General features: G+C 49.0%; 1 protein-coding gene across 1 annotated transcript in view; it reads left to right on the top strand.

The window, feature by feature from the left end:
• The window catches only part of FSTL3 (follistatin like 3), a 91,376-nt gene that overhangs the window by 15,885 nt on the left and 48,140 nt on the right, over positions 1–27,351 (top strand). Inside the window, exon 2 of the mRNA XM_078669047.1 lies at positions 3,695–3,880. Within this exon, the coding sequence (XP_078525173.1) occupies positions 3,695–3,880 (186 nt within the window). The remainder of the gene's footprint in view (positions 1–3,694; positions 3,881–27,351) is intronic.

Raw genomic sequence — 27,351 nt, 5'->3', positions numbered from 1 at the left:
AGGGACAGGTGCATCAATCTATAGACTGACGTTACAGGACATCAGGTGTGAGAGGGGGCTGTGCAGGTAACAGAGACAGGTGCATCAATCTATAGACTGACATTACAGGGACATCAGGTGTGAGAGGGGGCTGTGCAGGTAACAGGGACAGGTGCATCAATCTATAGAGTGACATTACAGGACATCAGGTGTTAGAGGGAGCTGTGCAGGTAACAGGGACAGGTGCATCAATCTATAGACTGACATTACAGGACATCAGATGTTAGAGGGAGCTGTGCAGGTAACAGGGACAGGTGCATCAATCTATAGACTGACATTACAGGACATCAGGTGTGAGAGGGGGCTGTGCAGGTAACAGAGACAGGTGCATCAATCTATAGACTGACATTACAGGGACATCAGGTGTGAGAGGGGGCTGTGCAGGTAACAGGGACAGGTGCATCAATCTATAGAGTGACATTACAGGACATCAGGTGTTAGAGGGAGCTGTGCAGGTAACAGGGACAGGTGCATCAATCTATAGACTGACATTACAGGACATCAGATGTTAGAGGGAGCTGTGCAGGTAACAGGGACAGGTGCATCAATCTATAGACTGACATTACAGGACATCAGGTGTGAGAGGGGGCTGTGCGGGTAACAGGGACAGGTGCATCAATCTATAGACTGACATTACAAGGGACATCAGGTGTTAGAGGGGGCTGTGCAGGTAACAGGTGCATCAGTTTATAGACTGACATTATAAGGGACATCAGGTGTGAGAGGAGGCTGTGCAGGTAACATGGACAGGTGCATCAATCTATAGACTGACATTACAGGACATCAGGTGTGAGAGGGGGCTGTGCAGGTAACAGGGACAGGTGCATCAATCTACAGACTGAGATTACCAGGGACATCAGGTGTGAGAGGGGGCTGTGCAGGTAACAGGGACAGCTACATCAATCTATAGACTGACATTACAGGACATCAGGTGTTAGAGGGGGCTGTGCAGGTCACAGGGACAGGTGCAGCAATCTATAGACTGACATCACAGGACTTCAGGTGAGAGAGGAGGATGTGCAGGTAACAGGGACAGGTGCATCAATCTATAGACTGACATTACAGGACATCAGGTGTGAGAGAAGAGGCTGTGCAGGTAACAGGGACAGGTGCATCAATCTATAGACTGACATTAAAGGACATCAGGTGTGAGAGGGGGCTGTGCAGGTAACAGAGACAGGTGCATCAATCTATAGACTGACATTACCAGGGACTTCAGGTGTGAGAGGGGGCTTTGCAGGTGACATGGTCAAGTGCACCAGTCTATAGAGGGGGCTGCGCAGGTACATCTACAAATCCCTCAACATGAATTAAAGTGATTCCTCTATCCTGACACCCCGGCACTCTCGAGTGCATACAGAGGCAGCCTATCATCAGTCACCAAGAGCATTGCTACCCCAAGACCATGGCTCCAGTCAAGTTGAAATCCAAGATCCGGTCACAAAAATGTTCCAAAACCTAAAATCGGTCCAAAGCCGTACAAAAGACGGATGCAGGTAACACAACCTCGTAAATTGGTGGCCAACATGGAAATGGCTGGCAGGTCCATTTCAGATCTTGAAGCTAGCCATATGACAGAAATTGATATACCAAAAATACAAAAGGACCTTATCTGCTGCATAGTGAGTGGTTATTCTGATAATCTGACATTGGCATGGCCCTGCTGGGCCACGTGGCATGACAACGCCTGCAGACGGCTGGTTCTAATCGACTGCTCGTATTGGATGTTTCAATACATTGCCCCAATTGGTGGTTGTCAAGGGATGTTGCAAAGGGATGCTTCTATTGGGTGGTTCTCTGGGATAGAACCCATGGCTCTTCCAATCAGATGTTAGAAAGGCTATTCCCATGGGAGCCTTCCACAGTTTCATATGACTGGCTGTTCCATATGGACAATTCCATACGGTCTTCCAATGGCATGTCTGCTTCAGAGTGATCGCACAGGATTGTCTCAGACTGATTTTCCTACGAGTTCTGTCCGTGACACGTTAACTCATGATCTTCCAGTGGAACGTTCGCATGTAGGAGTTTCTCGGAGTGATTTTCCTGTACGCCTCACCCACAGTATATGAACTTACCCCTCTGTGGTATATCCTTAGACCCGAGGTCTTCAAAGAGTGATCCTATAAGATTTTACTGTGAAATTTTCCTTTAGGCTCCGCAAATGGAATATCCACCTATCAGCTTTCAGCGATATGCCCTTACAAGGGAGTTTCTCAAAGATACACCCCACAGCATTCTACAGTGGGGTTTTCCACAGGCTTTTCCTGTGGGGACTAGTGCTGGGCGGCCTCTGTGATGGTGATGGATTAAACCCAGATCAGTTGACTGGGGGTGAGTGTTTGGTTTGCTCAAGCGCTCCGTCCATCATCCCCTTTGGTATAGCTTGGGGGCGGCCTCTGTGAGCAGGGGAGGCCCCCAGCAGTTCTAATGGTCCTGTGATAGAAAGTGAAAGTGAATGTATTTTTATTGTTTAGTTAATTAAAACCAAAACAATGTTCCAAAACATCAGATACATTGTACCGTTAAAAGCACACGGACATATATACATGTTTAAACTTATAGGGCCTCATGTAGGTAAATAGTATTTACAGATTCGTAAATACCGAATTTTACAGAATCGGTATTTAAGAAATCGGTAATTTACCGATTCCTTAAATTACCGATTCGGTAAATTACCGGTCGGTAACGGCCGAAATTCGTTAATTTCGGCCGTTACCAACCGGTAATGAGCCACCTACATCTGGCCCATAGTTGCATCTGTTTCTTTAGACATTCGATTCGAAAGTTTAAAATTGATATCAACGGGTAATACACCACCTTTTTTATACAATTCATTAAAATCCATTGATATTTCTTTTGACAGTACAATTTATGTTAAAAAGTCAGACAACGACCGCTTAACGACTCTGTGACCAATATCATTGTGTCATGACTTTCTTATAACGGATTAAAAATGTTGTTAAGTGGCAAATAAGTTGCGGGTCGTTCGAGTCAAAGCATTTTAGTGTGGCAGTTCTGCAGGAGCGGATGCCTCTTTCATTGAACTGTCTCTTCGACAGTTGACGGCGTGCGGACCTAAGGCTGGGCAAATGCATATTAGATGTGTGAAATCCTGTGTGGGTGACCCGCAGAGAGGGCATGCTTTTGAGCCCTGGTGCTTCCCGCGGGGCAGGTCTGCATTGGAGGGCAACTTCCCCATACGTAACTCTAAAAACAAGTTTTTTAACCCCTTGTGTGCTGTTGACGAGGGACGGTTGAGCTGCCCTCATGACGAGCTGAGCTCGTCACAGCCGTTGGAACGTTCGCACGCGGGGATAATTACCCCGCTGTGCTAAACGTTCGAAAAACGGGTGTGGTGTGACGAGCTCAGCTCGTCACGAGGGCAGCTCCGCTGTGCCTCATGACGAGCTGAGCTCGTCAACAGCACAGCGGCGCCGCGCGCGGCCCCCCTCCCACCCGCACAGCGGGGGGGAAACACCCCACAGCCAAGGGGTTAAGTAGGGGGAAAAGGGAAGACCCAGATATGTGGCTGGCTCTGATTTTGTGTAAGAATGCAATACCATCCATGTGTGGGCTCGCCGACTGAACGTTCCTTTGTCTTCTACTACTGATAGGTGTCTCACGAGGTGTGATGTGTTTCTCTCTCCCACAGATGGCATCTGCTGGTTGCAGCAGGGCAGAGATGCCAAGTGCAGTCTGGCACTGATGATGTCCGTCACGTGGGAGGAGTGCTGCAGTGGCGGGAACGTGGACACCGCCTGGTCCAACTTCACTGACCCAGCCAATAAAATCAGCCTGCTGGGATTCTTGGGCCTCGTGCCCTGCGTCCCTTGTAAAGGTAGGTGTGCGCAAAGCTGCCGGTGCTTGGCCGATGATGGGGCAACGGTTCACTGTGCCCCACGTAACCGCCAGATAGCGCCAGGGTGCCCTGTGGCCATCGAGCATGGAACAACCCCCAAGTTTACTATCCAAAGGGGCAAATGTTCAAACCTTTCCTGGATGGTACATGCTGGGCTGTGAGGGGCATGGCTCACTCTCTTTTTTTTAAAGTTTGAGTTTATTAAACAATGAAGACATAGAAGCAAAATAAAACAGCATGTACAAAAAATATGATACATCTCATATATGTATAGATATGGTAAAGAGAAAAATAAGAATAAAAATACAATCATTATCAGAAAACATGCCGCGCAAAATACGAAGTGAAGGAAGGGGAGAGGGAGGTGGGAGAGAAACACAGGGAATGAAGAATATACCATAACTTTTTAACATTTAACCCCTTCCATGCTGATGACGGCCCCCGGCCGTCATGCATCATGGTGGGCGTGTGCTGATGACGGCTGGGGGCCGTCATGAGCCCGCCCACTCAATAAAACTGCCGCACAGGCGCAGAATCGCGGCCGCGCCCAAGGGGTTAAAAGGAAAGCAAGTGACATGCTGGACTTCAGAGACAAAATGGCCGCCACCCGCCACAGCGATGACGCAAGGTCTGGTCCCCTTCCCGCGCAGGCATGTACGCTGAGAGTTACTAAACTGTTGTGCGTGCGCTCATGCGACTCAACTGGGTGCCATGTGCCGTAAAGTGGTACAAACGACCGCATCATTCAGATCCAGATCAAAATCTTTATTCAGATTTATGTTCAAATCCATAAAAGAGACAAAGATCAGATACATAAAAGTGGCAAATATCATCCACAAGTATAACAAAAAAAAACCATACAAAATATATTAAGAATTTATAATATTATGATGAGTATTCCGGGGCAGCTCAGCAAATAGAGCAAATTACATGTTCCAATTTTTTAAATGATTCCAAAGGGTTATTTATTGTATACATTAACAGACACATGTTCCTCTTAAACACTCACAAAAACATTTTAGCGCTATTTAAAAAAGAGAAAAAATAAAATGTAAATCCGCCATGCCCCTTCCTGAGAATTTAGGTATCTCCGCAGCCTTTCTTCGTAGGTTAAACTTTCCGAATGAGAGAGTGATTTTTTGCACAAAAGGGGTGTCTCGGTGCAGCACTGAAACAGCACTCCGTCTGAGAGTGTCCCTAAAGAGACACCCCGAGCAGACACAGCCACGTGAACTAATGTCACACTAACCAGTGTGACCTGGCTTTGCGTAGAATCCTGGCAACTAATGGAAACAGGTGCAACACAACAGGCAAGTAGTACATTCTGGTATATTTCAGTGAATTCTTTGTATAATTTCCAACCAATTATACGTTTTACATGATTTACCGGAAGGTGTGGTTTGAGTAATTCTTTCTTTATTATTATACAGTTAATAAAAACCGTAATGTACAAACAGAGCAATGCATGTTAGATTAAAATTTTAAAATATATAAAATCATGATCAGGTTCTTAAAGCTAAGCGTTTATGCAGTGCAGTTAAAATGATTTTAACGAACGTCCCAGCTCTTGCTAAGGCCTGGGCTGAGTTGTTACTAAAACACAAAGTCGATGCTTCACTACAGTGTCTCAGCGATTGTTGACCGAAAGACGGGGATCAGTAGGCGACGTCGATCGGTAGCAAAGAATGGGCAACAGCAAAGCAGGTGGAGCCAGGACTCATGTATGTAATTGCAAATAAAACCATCGGAGGCACGGCTCGCTCACCTTTACAACTTTGTGTTTGGTGTCAGGAAAAGTCGGCTTTTTTATGGGTGTGTGAAATTCGCTTAGTTTGCTTTAGTGTAATTATGTAAAATTACTGGAACATAATGTGAAATTATGCACAAACACATGAAATGCAAATTTCAATTCACACGATATTTTGGCGCGAAACACGTCCTTGTTTCAATTCGTTGTGGACGGTTTTATTTACAGCTATTTGTGTGTTCATTGTAAATTTTAACTGCAAATGGCACGTCATTATTAGAAGTGGCGTAATGAAGTAATTTTGGTACTTTTGCGTAACAAGCGTAACACGAAATTCCCCAAATTATGTGAATTATGCTGTTGTAATTTAAATTTAGGCCAGGCGTTACATTTTTTGCATGTGAGACTTCTGCATACATAGTAGTTATCGCACACAACAATTTATAGCGATTTGTGCAACGCAGCACTGCAGGTCTGCGCGCACTTTTGCATTGTGGGTGCTGAGAATTCCCATTGCAAATGCTCAGTCAGATAAAGACATGACCGCGCGGGCGGTCCATTCTCCGCCTGGACCGCGCGGGCAGTCCATGCTCTGCCCAGACCCCACGGGCCGTCCATGCTCCACCCAAACACGCGGGCGGTCCATGCTCCTCCCAGACCTCGTGGGCAGTCCATGCTCCGCCCAGACAGAGCAGGCTGTCCATGCTCCGCTGGGACCGCGCGGGCGGTCCATGCTCCGCCCAGACAGAGCAGGCTGTCCATGCTCCGCTGGGACCGCGCGGACGGTCCATGCTCCGCCCGGACCGCGCGGGCTGTCCATGCTCTGCCCAGACCCCGCGGGCGGTCCATGCTCTGCCCAGACCCCGCGGGCGGTCCATGCTCCGCCCAAACCACGCGGGCGGTCCATGCTCCGCCCAGACCTCGCGGGCAGTCCATGCTCCGCCCAGACAGACCAGGCTGTCCATGCTCCGCTGGGACCGCGCGGGCTGGAAATGCTCCGCCCAGACTGCGCGGGCGGTCCAGGCGCAGCCCAGACCGCACGGGTGGTCCATGCTCCGCCCGGACCGCAGGGTGACGCGGCGGCCACTTTGCCACATTTTGGGCTGCTCTTGGTTTACCTTTCACAGGAAAGAGCTGCAGGGCATTGTGCACCTGGGCAGTTATATGCTGAATTATGCCCTCACTGTCATGAAGAAACCCCCCTGCTTGTCAGAGACACTCGCCTGGTGCCATGCACCAGCAAAGACAGCGCAGAGCGCGCTGCATCAAGATGGCAGCGCACTCCGCTTTCATGGCTAGTGTACGCGCAGTCGCTGCACAGAGGACGCATTTCATTAGAGAGATCCCTGCCAGGCTTGTGGGCATCTCCAGACATGGTGGGCAGCTCTGTGTGCCAGGGAGGCAGATGCCAGGGCTTCCACACAAGCTGGACGGATGCCCACCAGAGTATTAATGACCCCAGCCACAGGCTTGAATTGTGTCTGCCTCAGGAATGTCAGAAATGCCAGACTTCTGTTTTTCTGTGGGTGAAGTTGGCAACCTATGTGGGAATTTCTGTTGTTGAGGAGCATGAAAACTATGCAGCGTTTGCATGTAACCACAAGGTAATTTGTTTCAGTTACTGCATTCTAGGTCTGCAGACAGTGTACACATCTTGCAATGATCATTTCCGCGCCGCCCGCCCTTCCGGAGGCATTGCGTGGGAACCCTGCCTCCCAGACGCTTTGTCTGCCTTATTCCTACTAATTTGATTTTACTCTTATGAACAGTGTTCACCCCGGAGGGGGAGGAGGCTCGTGGCGCAGTCATTGTACAACCCAAACAATACAAAGTGGTGGATGGAATGCCTGCAGGCGTCCCAGCCTCTGGCACGGGCTTAGCCCGCATTGTAGTCCATAGTTTTTCGCCCACAAAACCACTCCTCAGTGGGAGCGGCCACAAGCAAAATGGTACTGGTCCAGCTCCAATAGGAACAGCCTGGGCCGGGTCACATCCCCCCTGAATGGGAACACAAGCAACTCCAGACCAGTTTCAGCCTTGTTGAGCCTCGTCAGTGAGGTGCAGCTTGGATATTATGGCACGGCTCACATGGGGCCACAAAACCACTCCTCAGTGGGAGCAGCCGTACGCAGACTGGTACTGGTCTGGCTCCTATCGGAATAGCCTCGCCCGCACTGCCGGGCCACATGAGTGGGCTGTTGGAAAACGAGGCAGCATCTGTGAGGCCTGCACAAATTACATGACACATTTGTCCTTCACTGGGAACCAAACACCCTAGGGCAGCGCCTGACTCTCAGAGGGTAGCGTTGCAGAGCAGTCAGAGGCTTACTCAAGGGAGGTGGTGTGGGCTAGTAATCGCCATTTGCAGGTGCGCAAAAATAACACTCAATAATTGATTGTCCAGTCTGTACTTTGCTTTATAAAAGTAAGAGTACATTTATTAAACACACACACCACTCAATACTATACACCAATTTACAAATATACATAAGCTGTTGGAATTACGTTGTGACATTGCATAACATCTCCACCCCTCCCGCAGGGGGGGGGGTCTAGTACCACCACTCCCATGTATGCACATCATCTTGCCCCCAATGCGGGGAATTGGTCTTAACCTCGAGCGAGGGCCCTCCGCACTGGCACCATCCCAGTGGCGACCCCCCCCGCCCCAGTACCTCAACAAGCATTAAACAGGCTACACCTGCCTTGGTGACACATGACCCTGACTGAGCATCTCCTACTGACCATACAGTATTCACCTCTTCATCTTAAGGGCTAACAGTCTGGGGTCTTCACCTAAGTGCAGCAGCAAGAATACATGTTTACGCACACTTTAGAATGACAGTACTCAGCACATTTGGATATCATTAGAATGCATTGCAATTACAGCCCCTAAAGGCATCACAGATAAAATCACAGGTTGAAGTATCTACAGCCAGACACCCTAGCAGGAATGTCTAGCCACTTAAATCCATTTTTCTTATGGCATCACCTTGCACCAGCACCTCACATTAACCAGGCGAAATTCAGTCCCTCTACAAGAAATAACCAGTAATAATCGTAGTTCAGCACAATTACACCTCTTCACCTCCAGGGGATGCCCTTCTAGACATCCCCACCTCAGCCCTTCACTTCTTGATGCAGTTATCCACAACACCCTCAGCTGAAGAACAAAAATTCCAGCCCAGAAGGTGTTAACTGCCAGACGAGCCCGGGAGGGGTTGCTTCCTTGAAATCCCCAAGACACTTGGGGTGGGACTTTTGCTCGTGCTGGGGGGAGAATGCGCTTCTCCTGCAGCTCCCCCAGCACCTTTGCACCTGTGTATTGGTGACCCCGTTCTTCTGGGGCCACCACGAGCCAAGAAAACTCTGTATTGCCCTTGCAGGCCGGTCCTGGCCTGCAAGGCATTATGGGTTGTGCCGCATATTAGATGAGCGGCTCTCCCGCTGCTCCGGGGAAAGCTGCGCTGGCGCTTCGCCGCTTCCTGGGTCCTCGGTGGGGGGTCCGGTCCCACCCGGACCCCCAGGTAAGTCCTTCGGCTCGGGGAGCCCACCCCCGGCCGATCTGCCGATTTTTCTGGGGCCCGGTCCCACCCGGGCACCTCCTTTCCGTCTTCTTGGGGGCCCCGGTCCCACCCGGGACCCCCGCGGCCTTCCATGCTGGAGGGCAGTCCAAGGAGCCCACCCCTGGCTGCCCCCGCCGGCTCCCCGCTCGGCCCGCACCCTTGTGTGCGACCGCGGGAGCCGGCCCTTCAGTTCTCGTCTGCCCGCGCCGGCGGGCAGACACGGAGACCAGCGCGGCTCCCGCTGGCCTCGGGGGAGTGCAGCGGCACTCCCCCCGCCTTCCTCCTGACTTCGGGGCCCGGGGTCCCGGGCCCCCGGACTCGTTCGGGGGGGGGCGCGACGGCGCTCCCCCTCACTCAGGCACCTCGGGGCCCGGAGTTGGGCTCCCGGGCCCCGCAAATCCCGCACCGCTTCAGGGGGAGCGCGACGGCGCTCCCCAGCGCAGGTTTCGGCGGGGCGCCAGGGTGGGCTCCTGGCACCCCGCGGGGGCATCTTCACTGGGTGCGCGACGGCGCACCCCAGCTTTACTTCTTTGGGGGGCAGCCCCCCGGGACCTGACCCGCCCCGGGGGCATCTCTGAGACCGGCGGCGGAGCCCCACGCGCTTCGTCGTCGGTCTTCTTAGGGGCCATATCTCAGCCCCTGGGGGTCCGATCTGCCCCATTTTTGCATCTTCTCGCTCCTGGTGGCGTCCCCCAGCCACTGGGAGCACTCTCCTTCTTCCTCTGGGTCTCCAAGAGGGTGCATTCTGCAGGGAGCGGTTTTCACGTGCTCCCTGCGCCTCTCTTCTCCCAGCGCAGAGGCCTCCTCTTCTGCGCCACGATCCTGGGCTCTTCTTCTGGCGCTGTTAGGGGCCTGGGGGCAGTCAGGGGTTTCCTCCTTCCAACTGCCCATTGCACCAGGCTCCAGCACCTTTCGCCTCCGCAGACCACACCCCAGAGAGAGCTTCTCTTCTTGTGCAAGTACTTTTTAAAAGTTGAGTAGGGGGCTGGCAGGAAGTCTCTGGGTGTCCTATCAAACAGCGACACATCACTTCCCTGCCCCCTCCCTCCTCCTTGTCCAGCCTCTGGGTTGTTCAAAAGGGAGTCGCCCAGTGTCTCTGGCCACATGGCCTCTGAAACCCAACTCCTTCCCCCTTCACTGCCTTCTCTCCTGGGTGCAAACTGGTGCCTGGCACCCAGCGACAGCAGTTGATGGATTGGCTTTAACTCCACCTATCTTTTCTCCTTGGAGGGAAGATCTTGCTCTGGGACGAAAGGTCATTAATCTAACCTGCCATGGCCAGACCCCAGCCAGGGACTCAGAGAAATATGACATTTCTGGACGACCCAAAAGCAGTACAAATATGACTTTGGACTTTGCAGAATACTCATTTTCACATCTGCTACACTGGACATTAGTGCGTGTCTGGAATCTGTAGGCTTTGTGGAAGTCATTTTAGCCATGGGCCCCACATCCCCATAGGGAAATAATGAAGTAAAAACACAGTAAAACACACTGACTTTCCCTGGCATGTTCCCTCCCAGGATATAAAGCCTATTCCATGTCACCGCCCAATTCTGCATAAGATGGCCCCGCCATTCACTCTGTAGCTGCTCCTGTACTGCGCACACTAGGAATCTCCCCTGCGCAGCTCCTACACGTGTGCACACGCATGTACACCTGTGTCTGCATGTAACCAGCACGGTGTCCCATACTCCAGCTGCTGCGCAGCGGCCTGGTCAAGCCAGGGGGACACCAGTAAAATCTCCATGCAGTCTGTTTCATTATGAGTTCACTGTGGGTGAGTCCCAGATTAGGAGGCTCCCCTCACACTAAAAGCTCAACAATTAGGCGCTCAAAAAGCGAAAAATCCGGGCGGCCCATAGTGTCAGAACCACCTTCTAACATGGGCATAGAAGCAACTCCAGACCAGTTTCAGCCTTGTTGGGCCTCATCAGTGACGAGCAGCTTGGATATTATGGCACACCACAATGGGACCCACAAACTTGTACAATTCCCAACTTCAAGCGCTTAAAACATATCCAATATTTCTAGCCCTGTTTAGACTTTTACTCTGTGTCCTTTGCCTCAGAGTGTTTTCATACACATTCAGCCAGTGAGATTTGATTAACATTTCTGATTTTAAGGAGCAGTGATTGTTTAGGAGGAGTGATAGTTTAATAGTGTCTGTTTAGGAGGAGTGAACACACAGCTTTTCTCTCCTTGAGGTAGGCTGAACCTTGTGTCCCCTCAAACCCAGTGCCAGAGGTCCCCACAGCCCTCATTTTACCAGTGCAACGCTGTGAGCAGGCGGGGGCTGGTTGGTGGCTTGTGACTGAATTTGACGTCCATTTAAAGCATGCTACCTTGAAAGGAGCACTCCTCCCACTTACACGGTTGCATGTGGAGCTCGGCTGCTTTGTCCTAGGTAAATTGATCAATGTAAATGTAAATTGATACTTGTATAGCGCACTACTCACCCGCAAGGGTCTCAAGGCGCTTGTACGAATACCGCTGTGGAACCCATCCTGGCTTTCCCTGTGAGGTGTCCACTCCTGGGCACCCCCAAGGTGGAGGCCAGGCATCCTTAGCGTTGTGGGGGCTGTTGTGGAGATTAAGCAAGCTATTGCTTAGAGTCGGACCCATGATTAGACTCTGCACCGAGGTGAGAATTATCAGGTCCGTGGAATTTTTGAGCCCAAGACCCGCCGAGGCAGGAATTGAACCCTGGTCCCGGGCCAGACCTCTGCATCAGGGTCTGCCGCTCTAACCATTGAGCCACACTTCTCCACTGTTCTGCTGATCAAAGGCTCTGGTTCAGGCAGCAGTCGTGATTTGTGTGAGACTGTAGAGTAACTCGACAACACTCTCTGGAGCAAGCCGTGTGAGCTGGATTGGGGTCGCTGGGATCTGGCCAGCCGGCCTTCTCGCCTTCTCGCCTTCTTGTCACGTGGAGGTCGAATCATTGAAAGGTAGCAGAAGTGACATCACCTTTAACTATGACATCACTTTTGACTAATGATGTCATCACAGGGATTTCCCCTTAGCCCCTGGACAAGCACCCGACTTCCTGGCGAGGGTCCAGTGAGCGAGGGATGGGTGAACACTACAGAAAGTAAACAAGGCCCTGAGACTCTTGTTTATTTTCTGTTCCTGTCAGTGGTAAATAACATTTTAAAAGTGCCGGGGCTCTCGTCAGTTGACATTGGGGTGCTGGGGTCCCGATGCATTGGCTGAAGGGTGATAGCCTGGGGTCCCTGCTCTGGTACTTTGGAACCTAGACGAGCCTATCAGCTGCTCTTTCTCAGATGTAACCCTCGTTGCCATTGGCTGAGGACTGCACCGGAAGCTGCCTCTCACTCTGACCCTGCCTGGACTCTTCCACCCGGATGAGAGGTTGTTTCTCTCTGCGGGGAGGGGAGCTGAGGGGGCAAGAGAGGCTATTTGTCCCACTGACGAGGACAGACTGCCTCCGCCCAGACTGGCTGCTGGCGCAGGAGGGCGGCCGAAGATAGTTACTTAGACCCTATGGGAGTGGTGCTTGCTTCTGCAAAAGTGCCTTTTAACTGATTTTAAGGACGTTCAAGAGACAGGGCGGACTAAGAAATACTGAAAATGCAAAACAAACAGGTGATAGCAAAATAGAGACAAACAAAGAAAGTAATAAGTAACAAGAGAGACAGGAAGACTCTCGCTCTCTCTCTTACCCTTCTCTCTCTCTCTCTCTCTTTCTCTCTCTCTCTCTCTCTCTCTCTCTCACTCTCTCTCTCTCTCTCTCTCTCTCCCTCTCTCTCTCTCTCTCTCTCTCTCACTCCCTCTCTCTCTCTCTCTCTCTCTCTCTCTCTCTCTCTCTCTCTCTCTCTCTCTCTCTCTCTCACTCCCTCTCTCTTTCTCTCTCTCTCTCCCTCTCTCAGCTCCTCTCTCCCTCTCCCTCCCCCTCTCCCTCGCTCTCTCTCTCTCTCTCTCTCCCTCTCTCTCTCTCTCTCTCTCTCTCTCTCACTCCCTCTCTCTTTCTCTCTCTCTCTCTCTCTCACTCCCTCTCTCTTTCTCTCTCTCTCTCCCTCTCTCAGCTCCTCTCTCCCTCTCCCTCCCCCTCTCCCTCGCTCTCTCTCTCTCTCTCTCTCTCTCTCCGTTTATTTATTCATTTATTTATTTGTACGTTTTTATATAGCGCGGACTTTACCCGAAGGTGTCAGAGCGCTTCACAATAGGAACAGAACTGATACATGAGAACATTACAAGTGAACAAAATACAAAAGCAAACGTTACATTAAATGAAGCAATAATGACAATCGTGAGCCAACAGAATACAAGAGGTAGCAAACGGTGCATTACAAAAGTGACAATCGTGAAACAACAAAATAAAAGAGGTAGCAAACGGTGCATTAAAAAAGTGACAATCGTGAGCCAACAAAATACAAGAGGTAGCAAACGGTGCACTACAGGAGGAAAAAGTGACGTGTGCAGGTTACAAAAGCGTACAAAGTAAACAGAGGTATAATACTGCAATATATGGAGGGCACTCAAACACAAGAACAAACGTTACATAGGCCATGGTGGCACTTGTGCAGGTATCGAAAATAAACACATGTAAGAGGTAGAAAACAGTGTGTTGCAGGAGAAAGTGACGGGTGCATGTTACACACGAGTACCAAACACAGGTAGAAAGATAATACCGCAATGTATGGTAGACTCTCAAACCACAAGAACACACTGGGAAGACACTTCCATAGTCATGTACAGTAGAATTTTCTATAATGGAAGGGCTTCCTTCAGATAATAGAGAGGGCACGGATTACATTTGGAAGTGTCTTTGAAGGAGGAGAACTTTGAGGTTAGTTTTGAAGGCCTGGGAGGAGGAGGTGGTCCGGAGCTGCGGCGGAAGGGAGTTCCAGATTCTCACCGCGTTGCCTGAAAAGGATTGTTTATCAAAATAACAATTCCTAGGCAACTTTGGGGTCCTATGAGGATGTTAGGTACAATTACACACAACAATGATAAGGGTGCAAAAAGTTTAAGCAGTGTACAGAACAGTGACAATAAGAAACAATATGGTATATGTCTAATTTATTTGTAAATATACAACATAGATTTAATAAAAAACATGTGACAATCAGTAAATAAGACAAGTACTTTGGAAGATTTCAGCATATACAATCCATCATGTTAAAACCAAATTACATACATGAATAAAAAACGAAATATAATCATAAAAACAACCAAGTGGATGAATAGGTAATCTCTACGCGCGTTTCGGCGTTACACACGCCTTCTTCGGGAGAACCACTTGAAAATTTCTAAAAAGAAATAGAATGCATCAACAAATATATCATGAACGAGTACACTGCAATGATTTATATACGCAAAATGGCGTAACAAGAGGCTGAATGGAGAAGCTGGTTAGTGCCTAAATAACAGAGAAAGTGCAAATCACCAAATCCAAGAGTGCACGAACTAAATATTAAATGATGTGAATAAAAGAAATGTGCATTCTATGGGGAAAGATCCTGGCATGGGGAGAGTGGGGTGCCGGGAGTGAGGTCTCCCCATGTTTAAATAAAAGTGGACCTTTTATTCAGGTTGGTTAATGATAATACCAAAATGAGTATGAACCCCTTACCTAAAAATTCATTTAAGCATAAGTAAGTTGGCTGGATTCAGGAATCATAACGTGTGAACCTTAAATCGTCTGTCAGCCTTAAAAAGAGTCGAATAACATGAAATTATTTTAGAAATGGGGAAGTGGCCTCTGAGTAGGTAAGAGGTTGACTGTCTTTTAGCGTTACCTATTTATGGTCTATGGGTGGAGAATTGACATGTAGATCACAGTTATCTTTAAAAAGAGCGCGATGGCTAACCCTCAGTTCAATAGGGCAGGAATACGATTCTGCTGATGTCGTCAAAAAAATCCGAAACAAGCTGCATAAAATGACATAATGTAACACTGTTAGACCGAACATATTAGATGCTACGGGATGTGACATGAATTTAAAGTCTATTGTTTCAGTTGTGGATTTACCTAGTATATCAACCGGCGCTATTGAAAACTGGGCGAGGCTTTTTATAACTCTGGACAAGCTTTATTTAAAAACTGTGGAAAAAGCAATTCCGAAATACTTAACAAGCAACGTGATGATGTCGCCTTAGAACCACCTGTCAAATGAATGATAAGATATGCATCAAACACGCTGTTATATTTCCTGCATTTGTTAGAAAAATGAAACATGGAAATTGGTGTTACCTGGATAGTTTGTAAATAAAGTTGTCGCTTAATGGTTGATTATAGGCATGGATGGCCTCTTGAAACCAATAGCAGTATCTAAAGTGGAAATGCAGCAGAAAAATAACTTCAGTCAATTGAGTCTAAAAATAAAAATGGATAAAGGCTTCTAATGCTGAACAGGATTGTGCCATTGTTCTTTCCTTCTTGAAAGTGGGAGGTTCAAGCAGAAGATTCTCTGCATTACGAGATGGTCTAGAGCCTCCAGAGAGTTTCAGTTTATTCGCCAGGTAGCGCGGAGAGGAGGAGTGCAAGGCTTTGTGGGTGATACAAGCAGTCTTGTAGATGGCTCTAGCCTCGATTGGAAGCCAGCTCGATTGTTTGTATCTCCCCCTCTCTCTCTCTCTCTCTCTCTCTCTCTCGCTCCTCTCTCTCTCTCTCTGTTTGTATCTCCCTCTCTCTCTCTCTCTCTCTCTCTGTTTGCATCTCTCCTCCCCTCTCTCTCTCTCTCCCTCTCTGTCTCTCTCTCTCTCTCTCTCTCTGTCTCTCTCAGTTTCACTCTCTGTATCTCTCCCCCTTCTCTCACTCTCTCTCTCTCTCTCTCTGTTTGTATCTCTCTCTCTCGCTCTATCTCTCTCTGTCTCTCCCCCCTCTCTCTGTCTGTCTGTCTCTCTCTGTTTCTCTCTCTCCCTTCTCTCTGCCCCTCTCTCGCTCTCTGTTTGTATCTCTCCCCCCCCCTCTCTCTCCCCTCTCTCTCACTCTCTCTCTCTCTCTGTCTCCCTGTTTGTATCTATCCCCCTCTCTCTCTCTCCTCTCTCTCTCTCTCTCTCTCACTCTGTCTCTCTGTTTCTCTCTGTTTGTATCTCTCTCTCCCTCTCTCTCTCTTCTTCTCTCTCTCACTCTCTCTCTCTCTCTTTCTCTCTCCCCCTCTCTCTCTCTCTCTCTCTCTCCCCTCTCTCTCTCTCTCTCTCTCTCTCTCCCCTCTCTCTCTCTCTCTCTCTCTCCCCTCTCTCTCTCTCTCTCTCTCTCTCTCCCCTCTCTCTCTCTCTCTCTCACTCTGTCTCTCTGTTTCTCTCTCTGTTTGTATCTCTCCACCCTCTCTCTCTCTCTCTTTGTTTGTATTTCTCCTCCTCTTTCTCTCCTCCTCTCTGTCTCCCTCTTCTTCTCTCTCACACTCTCTCTGTCTCTCTCTCTCACACTCTCTCTGGCTCTCTCAGTCTCTCTCTCTCACACTCTCTCTGGCTCTCTCTCTCTCTCTCCCCCTCTCCCTCTCTCTCTCTCTCTCTCTCTCTCTCTCTCTCTCTCTCTCCCTCTCCCTCTCTCTCTTCTCTCTCCCTCTCTCTCTCTCCTTCTCTCTCTGTCTCTCTCTCACTCACTCTCTCTGGTTCTCTCTGTCTCTCTCTCTCACTCTCTCTGTCCCTCTCTCACTCTGTCTCTCTCTCTCACCCTCTCTCCCTCTCTCTCTCCCTCTTTCACTCCCTCTCTCTCACCCTCTCTCGCTCTCTCTGTCTCTCTCTCTCTCTCTCTCTCTCTCCCCCTTTATCTCTCTCTCTTTCTCTCTCTCTCTCTTTCTCTCTCTCTCTTTCTCTCTCTCTCTCTTTCTCTCTCTCTCTCTGTCTCTCTGTCTCTCTCTCTCTCCCTCCCTGCCTCCAGCTGGCCCGGAGCCCATCTCGTATAACCCTCTCTCGGAGCAGGCTGACCCAGCGCAGTCTCCCGATCGTGGCCTGTCTTGGAGCCGCTGAGAGTGAGTCTTGGATGGAGGCCATGTTGGCCGGGAGCCTGCCTTCTTCGGGCCCTTTTCTCTGATGTAAAAGGACCCCCCTGTGGTCTCCCTCTGCTTCCAGTCCAGCGTTCACAGCTTCGCGGACACTCACTGTCACTCTAACGAGACTTTACCGTTAGCCGGGTCTGGGGGCTCAGTGGACTAATGCATCCACTACAGTGGCCTGTGTTCAACCTCATGGTCACAGGGTTCAAATCCCGGCGGGTCCACTCAGCCTTTCATCCATCTGATGTCGATACAATGCGCACCATTGAGTTGGGCAACCATAAACATCTCTTATTCAGCGCCAGGACACCTACGGGTAATCGTGCGCTTTACAAATACACGTGTTATGTTATGTTATAAATTAGACTCTGCAACATTTAAATTATGACGCATAGTTTCTGTGATTTCATGTTATGATTCTTACACAAATTTTCCAATCACGACACTCTACTACGCCGCGTAATCACTTTCGATGCAATTGTTACTGCAATTGCACTGGAATCACACAACATGCCAGAATGCAAGCAGCCGTGGTCACGTTACTGTGTGTTTTTCATGCTTTTTTGTACCGCAAAATGTGTCCCAGATGCAAATATTGACGGAAGGACGCATTTGGCTCAAAGATATATCTAAATGATTTGTATTTTGTGTATGTGTGGTTTTATGTAATTTCACACAATTATGCAAAAGCAAATTGTGAGACTTTCGCACAACACTACTATAAATTACAGGAGTAAACACTAATAACGCCCTCTACGCCGGAATCAACAGAACCCTGCTACACAAGCTCCAAACCACCCAGAACACCGCAGCCAGACTCATCCTCAGAACCCCACGACACGAGCGCATGGCCCGGCACATACAAGACCTCCACTGGCTCCCTGTCAAGAAGAGAGTGACCTCCAAGCTACTCCCCAACGCCTAGAAAGCCCTCCACAGCATCCGATCCAAATACCTCAATGAAAGAGTCTCCTTCCACGTACCCAAAAGGAACCTCCGCTCCGCAGACCTCACCATCGCAGAAACCCCACGCATCTGCAGAACCAGAGCAGGGGGTAGAGGTTTCTCCTACGTCGCAGCAAAGACCTGGGACGAGCTCCCTGTGAACATAAGACGCTCCCCCACCCTCCACACCTTCAGGAAAAGCCTCAAGACCTGGCTCTTCGACTGATCCAGAGCTGGAAGGGGCGCCTTGAGACCCTCACGGGTGAGTAGGGCACTCTACAAACCCCTTGATTGATTGATTGATTGATTGATTAATTAGTCACTGAGCAGCCCTTCCTGCCACCATTGGCTGAAGCCGTTGAGTGACAGCTGGTCACAGTTCATAGCAGCCCCTCCATTGGCTGAAGCCTTTGAGTGACAGCTGGTCACAGTTCATAGCAGCCCCTCCATTGGCTGAAGCCTTTGAGTGACAGCCGTTCGCAGTTCAAATTGACCTCTCTTCATTGGCTAGAACCTATGAGTGACAGCCGGTCACACCACAGATCAGCCTCTCTCATTGGCTGGAACCTTTGAATGACAGCCGGTCACACCACAGACCAGCCTCTCTCATTGGCTGGAACCTTTGAATGACAGCCGGTCACACCACAGATCAGCCTCTCTCATTGGCTGAAATCTCTGAGTGACAGCCGGTCACACCACAAATCAGCCTCTCTTATTGGCTGAAACTTCTGAGTGACAGTGTTAGAAATGGGGTAGCCAATTCTACGGGGGTAGCATGGAGCAGAGCGGGCAGGCCAAACTCCTGAGGACATGTGTGAAGCATCCACGCAGTACCCACAGATGACACACCAGGCACACCACACAAGAGACATGACACTGGGTTGGAAGTAAAAGAATAACTCATGTATTGTCTCCAACCTGCAAAAGTAAGACACAGAAATCACAATGAGGTGCCAACGGGCGCCAGGGCAATGGATTCCAGGGGGATTATTTACAAGGAAAAAAATGGGAAAGAAAAAGGTAAGTAAGTCCATTAGTGTCCAGCTGAAATAAAAAGAATGCAATCAATTGGCATGTAACACAAGGCCAGTATTGCAGGGCAAACACAGGCATTAATCCTTGGCATCACCTTAGCAGTGGGCTGTAAGCATAACATAAAACATTAGGCGTGAAGACCCCTCATGCATGGCATCAGCATACTATCAACCAATGGGCGGTAACATGAAAACACTAAGCATCAGCCTTTGGGCATGTCAGCATGAAATAAAACATTAGGCAGGAAGGCACATCATGCATGAGCTCATTAGGCCAGTAACACTGTGTGTATCAACATGACCTAAACACCTGGGGCTTAACCTCATGCAGGTAAGTACACCATAGGCCTAGAAATGTAAGAGACATAAACTACACAGGTACGCAGTAGACTCAGTGACTGTAACATTTCCTAGGTCCGTGCGCCAGAGATAACCTTTCCTATGCACCTGGTCAGCATCAACCACGTTTCCTGCTCAAGGACAGGCTGCAAAGAACACTCCCCTAGCCAGGGGTTAACTTTAGCACCAAAAGAAAACAGCCACTGCAGGGGGCTAAACAGAGCTTTGTAGACGCAGCGCTGTAAGAGACAGCAGTCCTGGCATAAGACAGTTCTTCCCAATAAAACAGTTCCTTCAGGCCAAGCAGTGCTTCTGCTGCACAGCGCTTGGGGCACAGTCCTCCTAATACAGCGCTTAGGAACCAGCAGGTCAGGCAGTTATACTTCCAGCAGTGCAGCGCTTCGCAGGGCAACAGCGTCTTCACGGCACAGCGCTTTAGGGTTCTAGTGCTTAGAATACACAGCAGCGCTCACAGCGCTTGGGCCAGCAGCAGTTCCCAGGGTAATACTGCGCTTAAAACACTCACAGCAGGGCAGTCTTGGTCACGGCGCTTTGGGGACACGAGGCAGTCACAACAGCGCTCATAGCGCTCAGGCCAGCAGCAGGCAGTACAGTTCAGGCAATTTGGGCCCAACCCGGGCTTCTGCAGCACAGCGCTTCCACTATTATAGTGCTTAGCCGGCACACAGCGCAAGGGGGCGGACAGTCCCAACAGCAAGCCCCAGGGGTCCCAGAGTAACTCTTCTCACCTCCTGGGGGGGAGGGGGTTCCTGTCCACAGCACTCCTTCCATTTTGGGCGCTTCTTCGCGCAGCGTTTGCGTGGTGCGAGGTCCCAACGGCTCCAGGGACCTAGGGGGGCCCTCCTTCTTCAGGGGCCCGGGGGACAGAGCAGTAGGCACTACTGGGCCAGGTCAGCAGTTAGTGGGGTGTCATCAAAACAGGGTGGTAGGCTTTCACCATCTCCACTGCAGCGTGGCCCTACTCCCACACGGCAGCCTGAACTCCTGAAGTGGGGCTTAACAAGCCCTGGGGACAGTAGGGGGGTTCCAGAAGGGTGCAGGGCCCAGCACACAGGCCCAAGTGGTGGTATCCCCTGGCAGCAGGTCCTCTCGCCTTCCTGTCCCAGCTCTGTCTCAGCACATGGTGGCACATCCCCCTTATTTATACCCTCCTCCCGGACAGTGCCAGAACCTTCTGGAATCCTGTGGCAAACTAGTCTAAACTGACTCAGGGGGAGGAGTAGAGCACCCTGGGTGCCAGGCTTTCCCTCCAAATGCTGGGGTGGCTGGGTACCTAACAACTAGACCGCTAACCTATTGCAGTCAGGTGGCACACACATAGCCTTGGCAGCCATTTCAAATGCAAAACACAAATGCAGCATTTCACCAGGGTACACGTTTACAATGGGGGTTAAATCAGTGCACACACTATTGCATGACATTTAACATTAACGAGGGCATCTCGTACCTCACATGGCCTATACACTTTATTCACCATGGGGGAGACATCCTACAATTAGGGGGGTAAAAGCGAAACATTTGGGGGGAAAAGGGCCAAGTTCAACAGACAGCCATTCAGAGCACATTGATTACCAGCAGCCCTTAGTCAGGGGTCAGACACCCTCATAGAGGAAGAAAGGTGTACAGATGCTCATTGCCACTGAAAAGGTACTTCTTCTGAGATTCGATGATTGCAAATAAGAGACCAGTGCAACCCGCCTCAAAGCCCGGTCTGCGGCTCCTTGTGCAGGATTCCATTAACCAGGCTGTTGGGCGTATAATCGGGCGCCTCGTGCACGTCACACCTGAAACCAGACAACTATTGGGGGCTACATAGAAATATAAGATCTGTTAATTAATTCCAAATTCATATGAGAGTCAGGAGCTCATTCAGAGGTTTGTGCGAACTCTGGCAGTAACAGCCTAGTGTGGTATTAGCATTACTCTGTCATTACCGCCAGCCTGAGCCTTATGTGCTAATAAGCGGGATTATACCCGGTGGTAGCAGGTTTGTGCACTAATGACAGGTCGATTCATACAAATGATACATGACACAACATGTCTTTCAATTGTTCACCACAGTTGTTTCGTTGGCACTGGATGGTGACTGTTTCTCTGTGAAGAAACACTCATATCAACTGCCTGCTCAGTGCATGTGCCCATGCCTGCTTCTACACCCTTTGAACTGCCATATTACTGCACATGGCCAGGTCTGGGTCCAGGCCTAATCTACCTGTTCATTACTGCCTGTGGGCAGCGTGCGCTCCATAATGACACCGGGCGCAACCGTCGACACCGCGCCTTGCGATTGGAACCCAGACGTCATTGGTACAGTTCAGGAAAGAATTCAGACATGATCTACCCTCTAATCACTTCATGCCTGGCCCTTGCAGGTGCAGGACCTGTTCTCTGTTTATTATCTCCAAGAAACTCCTCTGGAGAGATAGAAACACCGTACAAAACTTCAAGAATTAATAAATAAATGAATAACTGCTTCGAAAATTAGAGCCTATGCGTATGACTGTTTCTAGACTCACTGCACGTGTTCATCACTGCTTCTAGGCCCAGTGCACCTGTTGATCAAAATATCTAGACCATGTGCACCTGTTCATCACTGCTTCTAGACTTCAGACACCTGTTCATCACTGCTTCTAGACTCAGGGCACCTGTTCATCACTGCTTCTAGACCCCATGCACCTGTTCATCACTGCTTCTAGGCCCAGTGCACCTGTTCTAGACTTAAGACACCTGCTCATCACTGCTTCTAGACCCCATGCACCTGTTCATCACTGCTTCAAGGCACAGTGCACCTGTTCATCACTGCTTCTAGACCCCATGCACCTGTTCATCACTGCTTCAAGGCACAGTGCACCTGTTCATCACTCCACCTAGACATAAGACACCTGTTCATCACTGCTTCAAGGCACAGTGCACCTGTTCATCGCTGCTTCTAGACATAATACACCTGTTTATCACTGCTTCTAGGCACAGTGCACCTGTTCATCACTGCTTCTATTTACTAAACAACTAAGGAGTGACTTTGAAAACACGAGAGTGACTGAGCTAGTCTCTAGTTAAAAAATACAAATTATAACACCCCCCATAAACCAAAGATGCCTATTGGAAAAAACGATTCTTTCTTTGTAAAAGGACCCTCACTCACCACTAATTGGTGACATGCTTCATCATTGGGTCCCCGCTGGGGTGGCCGAATACCTCCCCAGCGTGCTACAACGCCTGTGTTACAGCGGAGCTGGATGTGTTGAGTGCAACAGTGCTCTAAATGAATTGTGGAATTAACTGTGAGTGTAAGTTAAAAAATACAAGGTTGAAACCCAAAAATATTTTAATATAGGTCAACCCGTATTATTAAAAACAGTGAAGGCGGACCGACTAGGTTCTAATTTAGGAAAACCTGTGTCCTTTGATCAGTGGTCAACATGTTTCTGCTGTTCTGTATGCGTATTCGCTCAGCATTCGTCTGGACCTAAAAGTAGAAAGAAAGGCCACCGGTGGTGTGTGCTCATTAAGGCGCACCCTCCCGTGAGGCTCTATATGTGAAAAATTAGACAAAAATCTTTGTTAACTCACGGTTCTTGTCCGTGGCAGCTCACTGAGTATCACAGGAGCGAAAAAATCCTGTAAGGAAATGGGAGGACAAAACACCATCACATATAATGACATACATAAACATATAGACGTTGATTATTTTTGTATTGCATTATGCTTGTTGCCAATAGTCTGGTGTTTGGTAACATAAACACTCCAATGCTTCTAGACCCAGTACACCTGTTCATCACTGCTTCTAGACTTAAGGCACCTGTTCATCGCTGCTTCTAGACCCAATGCACCTGTTCATCACTGCTTCTAGACTCAAGGCACCTGTTCATCTCTGAATCTAGGCCCAGTGCACCTGTTCATCACTGCTTCTAGATTCAGGGCACCTGTTCATCACTGCTTCTAGACTTAAGACACCTGTTCATCACCGCTTCTAGACCCAGTGCACCTGTTCATCACTGCTTCTAGACTTAAGACATCTGTTCATCACTGCTTTTAGACCCAGTGCACCTGTCCATCACTGCTTCTAGACTTAAGACACCTGCTCATCACTGCTTCTAGACCCAGGGCACCTGTCATCACTGCTTCTAGACTCAGGGCACCTGTTATCACTGCTTCTAGACCCAGTGCACCTGTTCATCACAGCTTCTAGACTCAGTGCACCTGTTCATCACTGCTTCAATTTAAGACATCTGTTCATCACTGCTTCTAGACCCAGTACACCTGTTCAGCACTGCTTCTAGACGTAAGGCACCTGTTCATCGCTGCTTCTACACCCAGTGCACCTGTTCATCACTGCTTCTAGACTCAAGGCACCTGTTCATCTCTGAATCTAGGCCCAGTGCACCTGTTCATCAATGCTTCTAGACTCAGGGCACCTGTTCATCACTGCTTCTAGACTTGAGACACATGTTCATCACTGCTTCTAGACCCAGTGCACCTGTTCATCACTGCTTCTAGACTCAGGGCACCTGTTCATCTCTGAATCTAGGCCCAGTGCACCTTTTCATCACTGCTACTGCTTCTAGATTAAAAACACCTGTTCATCACTGCTTCTAGACCCAGTGCATCTGTTCATCACTGCATCTAGACGTAAGACACCTGTTCATCACTGTTTCTAGACTTAAGACACCTGTTCATCACTGCTTCAAGACTTAAGACACCTGTTCATCACTGCTTCTAGACCCAGTGCACCTGTTCATCACTGCTTCTAGACCCAGTGCACAAGTTCATCACTGCTTCTAGACTCATGGCACCTGTTCATCACTGCTTCTAGACCCAGTGCACAAGTTCATCACTGCTTCTAGACTCATGGCACCTGTTCATCACTGCTTCTAGACCCAGTGCACCTGTTCATCACTGCTTCTAGACTCGGGGCACCTGTTCATCACTGCTTCGATTTAAGACATCTGTTCATCACTGCTTCTAGACTTAAGGCACCTGTTCATCACTGCTTCTAGACTCAGGGCACCTGTTCATCACTGCTTCGATTTAAGACATCTGTTCATCACTGCTTCTAGACGTAAGACACCTGTTCATCACTGCTTCTAGACCCAGTGCACCTGTTCATCACTGCTTCTAGACTCGGGGCACTTGTTCATCACTGCTTCTAGACCCAGTGCACCTGTTCATCACTGCTTCTAGACTCAGGGCACTTGTTCATCACTGCTTCGATTTAAGACATCTGTTCATCACTGCTCCTAGACTTAAGGCACCTGTTCATCACTGCTTCTAGACTCAGGGCACCTGTTCATCACTGCTTCGATTTAAGACATCTGTTCATCACTGCTTCTAGACGTAAGACACCTGTTCATCACTGCTTCTAGACCATGTGCACCTGTTCATCACTGCTTCTAGACTTAAGACACCTGTTCATCAGTGTTTCTAGACTTAAGACACCTGTTCATCACTGCTTCTAGACTTAAGACACCTGTTCATCACTGTTTCTAGACTTAAGAAACCTGTTCAGCACTACTTCTAGACTTAAGACACCTGTTCATCACTGCTTCTAGACTTAAGACACCTGTTCGTCACTGTTTGTAGACTTAAGACACCTGTTCATCACTGCTTCTATACTTAAGACACCGGTTCATCACTGCTTCTAGACCCAGTGCACCTGTTCATCACTGCTTCTAGACGTAAGACACCTGTTCATCACTGCTTCTAGACCCAGTGCACCTGTTCATCACTGCTTCTAGACCCAGTTCACAAGTTTTTCCCTGCTTCTAGACTCATGGCACCTGTTCATCACTGCTTCTAGACCCAGTGCACCTGTTCATCACTGCTTCTAGACTCAGGGCACTTGTTCATCACTGCTTCGATTTAAGACATCTGTTCATCACTGCTCCTAGACTTAAGGCACCTGTTCATCACTGCTTCTAGACTCAGGGCACCTGTTCATCACTGCTTCGATTTAAGACATCTGTTCATCACTGCTTCTAGACGTAAGACACCTGTTCATCACTGCTTCTAGACCATGTGCACCTGTTCATCACTGCTTCTAGACTTAAGACACCTGTTCACCAGTGTTTCTAGACTTAAGACACCTGTTCATCACTGCTTCTAGACTTAAGACACCTGTTCATCACTGTTTCTAGACTTAAGAAACCTGTTCAGCACTACTTCTAGACTTAAGACACCTGTTCATCACTGCTTCTAGACTTAAGACACCTGTTCATCACTGTTTCTAGACTTAAGACACCTGTTCATCACTGCTTCTAGACTTAAGACACCTGTTCATCACTATTTCTAGACTTAAGACACCTGTTCCTCGCTACTTCTAGACTTAAGACACCTGTTCATCACTGCTTCTAGACCATGTGTACCTGTTCATCACTGCTTCTAGACGTAAGACACCTGTTCATCACTGCTTCTAGACCGTGTGCACCTGTTCATCACTGCTTCTAGACTTAAGACACCTTTTCATCACTGTTTGTAGACTTAAGACACCTGTTCATCACTGCTTCTATACTTAAGACACCGGTTCATCACTGCTTCTAGACCCAGTGCACCTGTTCATCACTGCTTCTAGACGTAAGACACCTGTTCATCACTGCTTCTAGACCCAGTGCACCTGTTCATCACTGCTTCTAGACTTAAGACACCTGTTCATCACTGCTTTTAGACCCAGTGCACCTGTCCATCACTGCTTCTAGACTTAAGACACCTGCTCATCACTGCTTCTAGACCCAGGGCACCTGTCATCACTGCTTCTAGACTCAGGGCACCTGTCATCACTGCTTCTAGACCCAGTGCACCTGTTCATCACAGCTTCTAGACTCAGTGCACCTGTTCATCACTGCTTCAATTTAAGACATCTGTTCATCACTGCTTCTAGACCCAGTACACCTGTTCATCACTGCTTCTAGACGTAAGGCACCTGTTCATCGCTGCTTCTACACCCAGTGCACCTGTTCATCACTGCTTCTAGACTCAAGGCACCTGTTCATCTCTGAATCTAGGCCCAGTGCACCTGTTCATCAATGCTTCTAGACTCAGGGCACCTGTTCATCACTGCTTCTAGACTTAAGACACCTGTTCATCACTGCTTCTAGACCGAGTGCACCTGTTCATCACTGCTTCTAGACTCAGGACACCTGTTCATCTCTGAATCTAGGCCCAGTGCACCTGTTCATCACTGCTTCTAGACTTAAGACACCTGTTCATCACTGCTTCTATACTTAAGACACCGGTTCATCACTGCTTCTAGACCCAGTGCACCTGTTCATCACTGCTTCTAGACGTAAGACACCTGTTCATCACTGCTTCTAGACCCAGTGCACCTGTTCATCACTGCTTCTAGACTTAAGACACCTGTTCATCACTGCTTTTAGACCCAGTGCACCTGTCCATCACTGCTTCTAGACTTAAGACACCTGCTCATCACTGCTTCTAGACCCAGGGCACCTGTCATCACTGCTTCTAGACTCAGGGCACCTGTCATCACTGCTTCTAGACCCAGTGCACCTGTTCATCACAGCTTCTAGACTCAGTGCACCTGTTCATCACTGCTTCAATTTAAGACATCTGTTCATCACTGCTTCTAGACCCAGTACACCTGTTCATCACTGCTTCTAGACGTAAGGCACCTGTTCATCGCTGCTTCTACACCCAGTGCACCTGTTCATCACTGCTTCTAGACTCAAGGCACCTGTTCATCTCTGAATCTAGGCCCAGTGCACCTGTTCATCAATGCTTCTAGACTCAGGGCACCTGTTCATCACTGCTTCTAGACTTAAGACACCTGTTCATCACTGCTTCTAGACCGAGTGCACCTGTTCATCACTGCTTCTAG

This window comes from Lissotriton helveticus, chromosome 12 (assembly GCF_964261635.1).
Source record: "Lissotriton helveticus chromosome 12, aLisHel1.1, whole genome shotgun sequence".
Lineage (NCBI taxonomy): Eukaryota > Metazoa > Chordata > Amphibia > Caudata > Salamandridae > Lissotriton > Lissotriton helveticus.
Note: the sequence above shows the minus strand (reverse complement) of the source record. Positions and strands in the feature narration are given on the sequence as shown.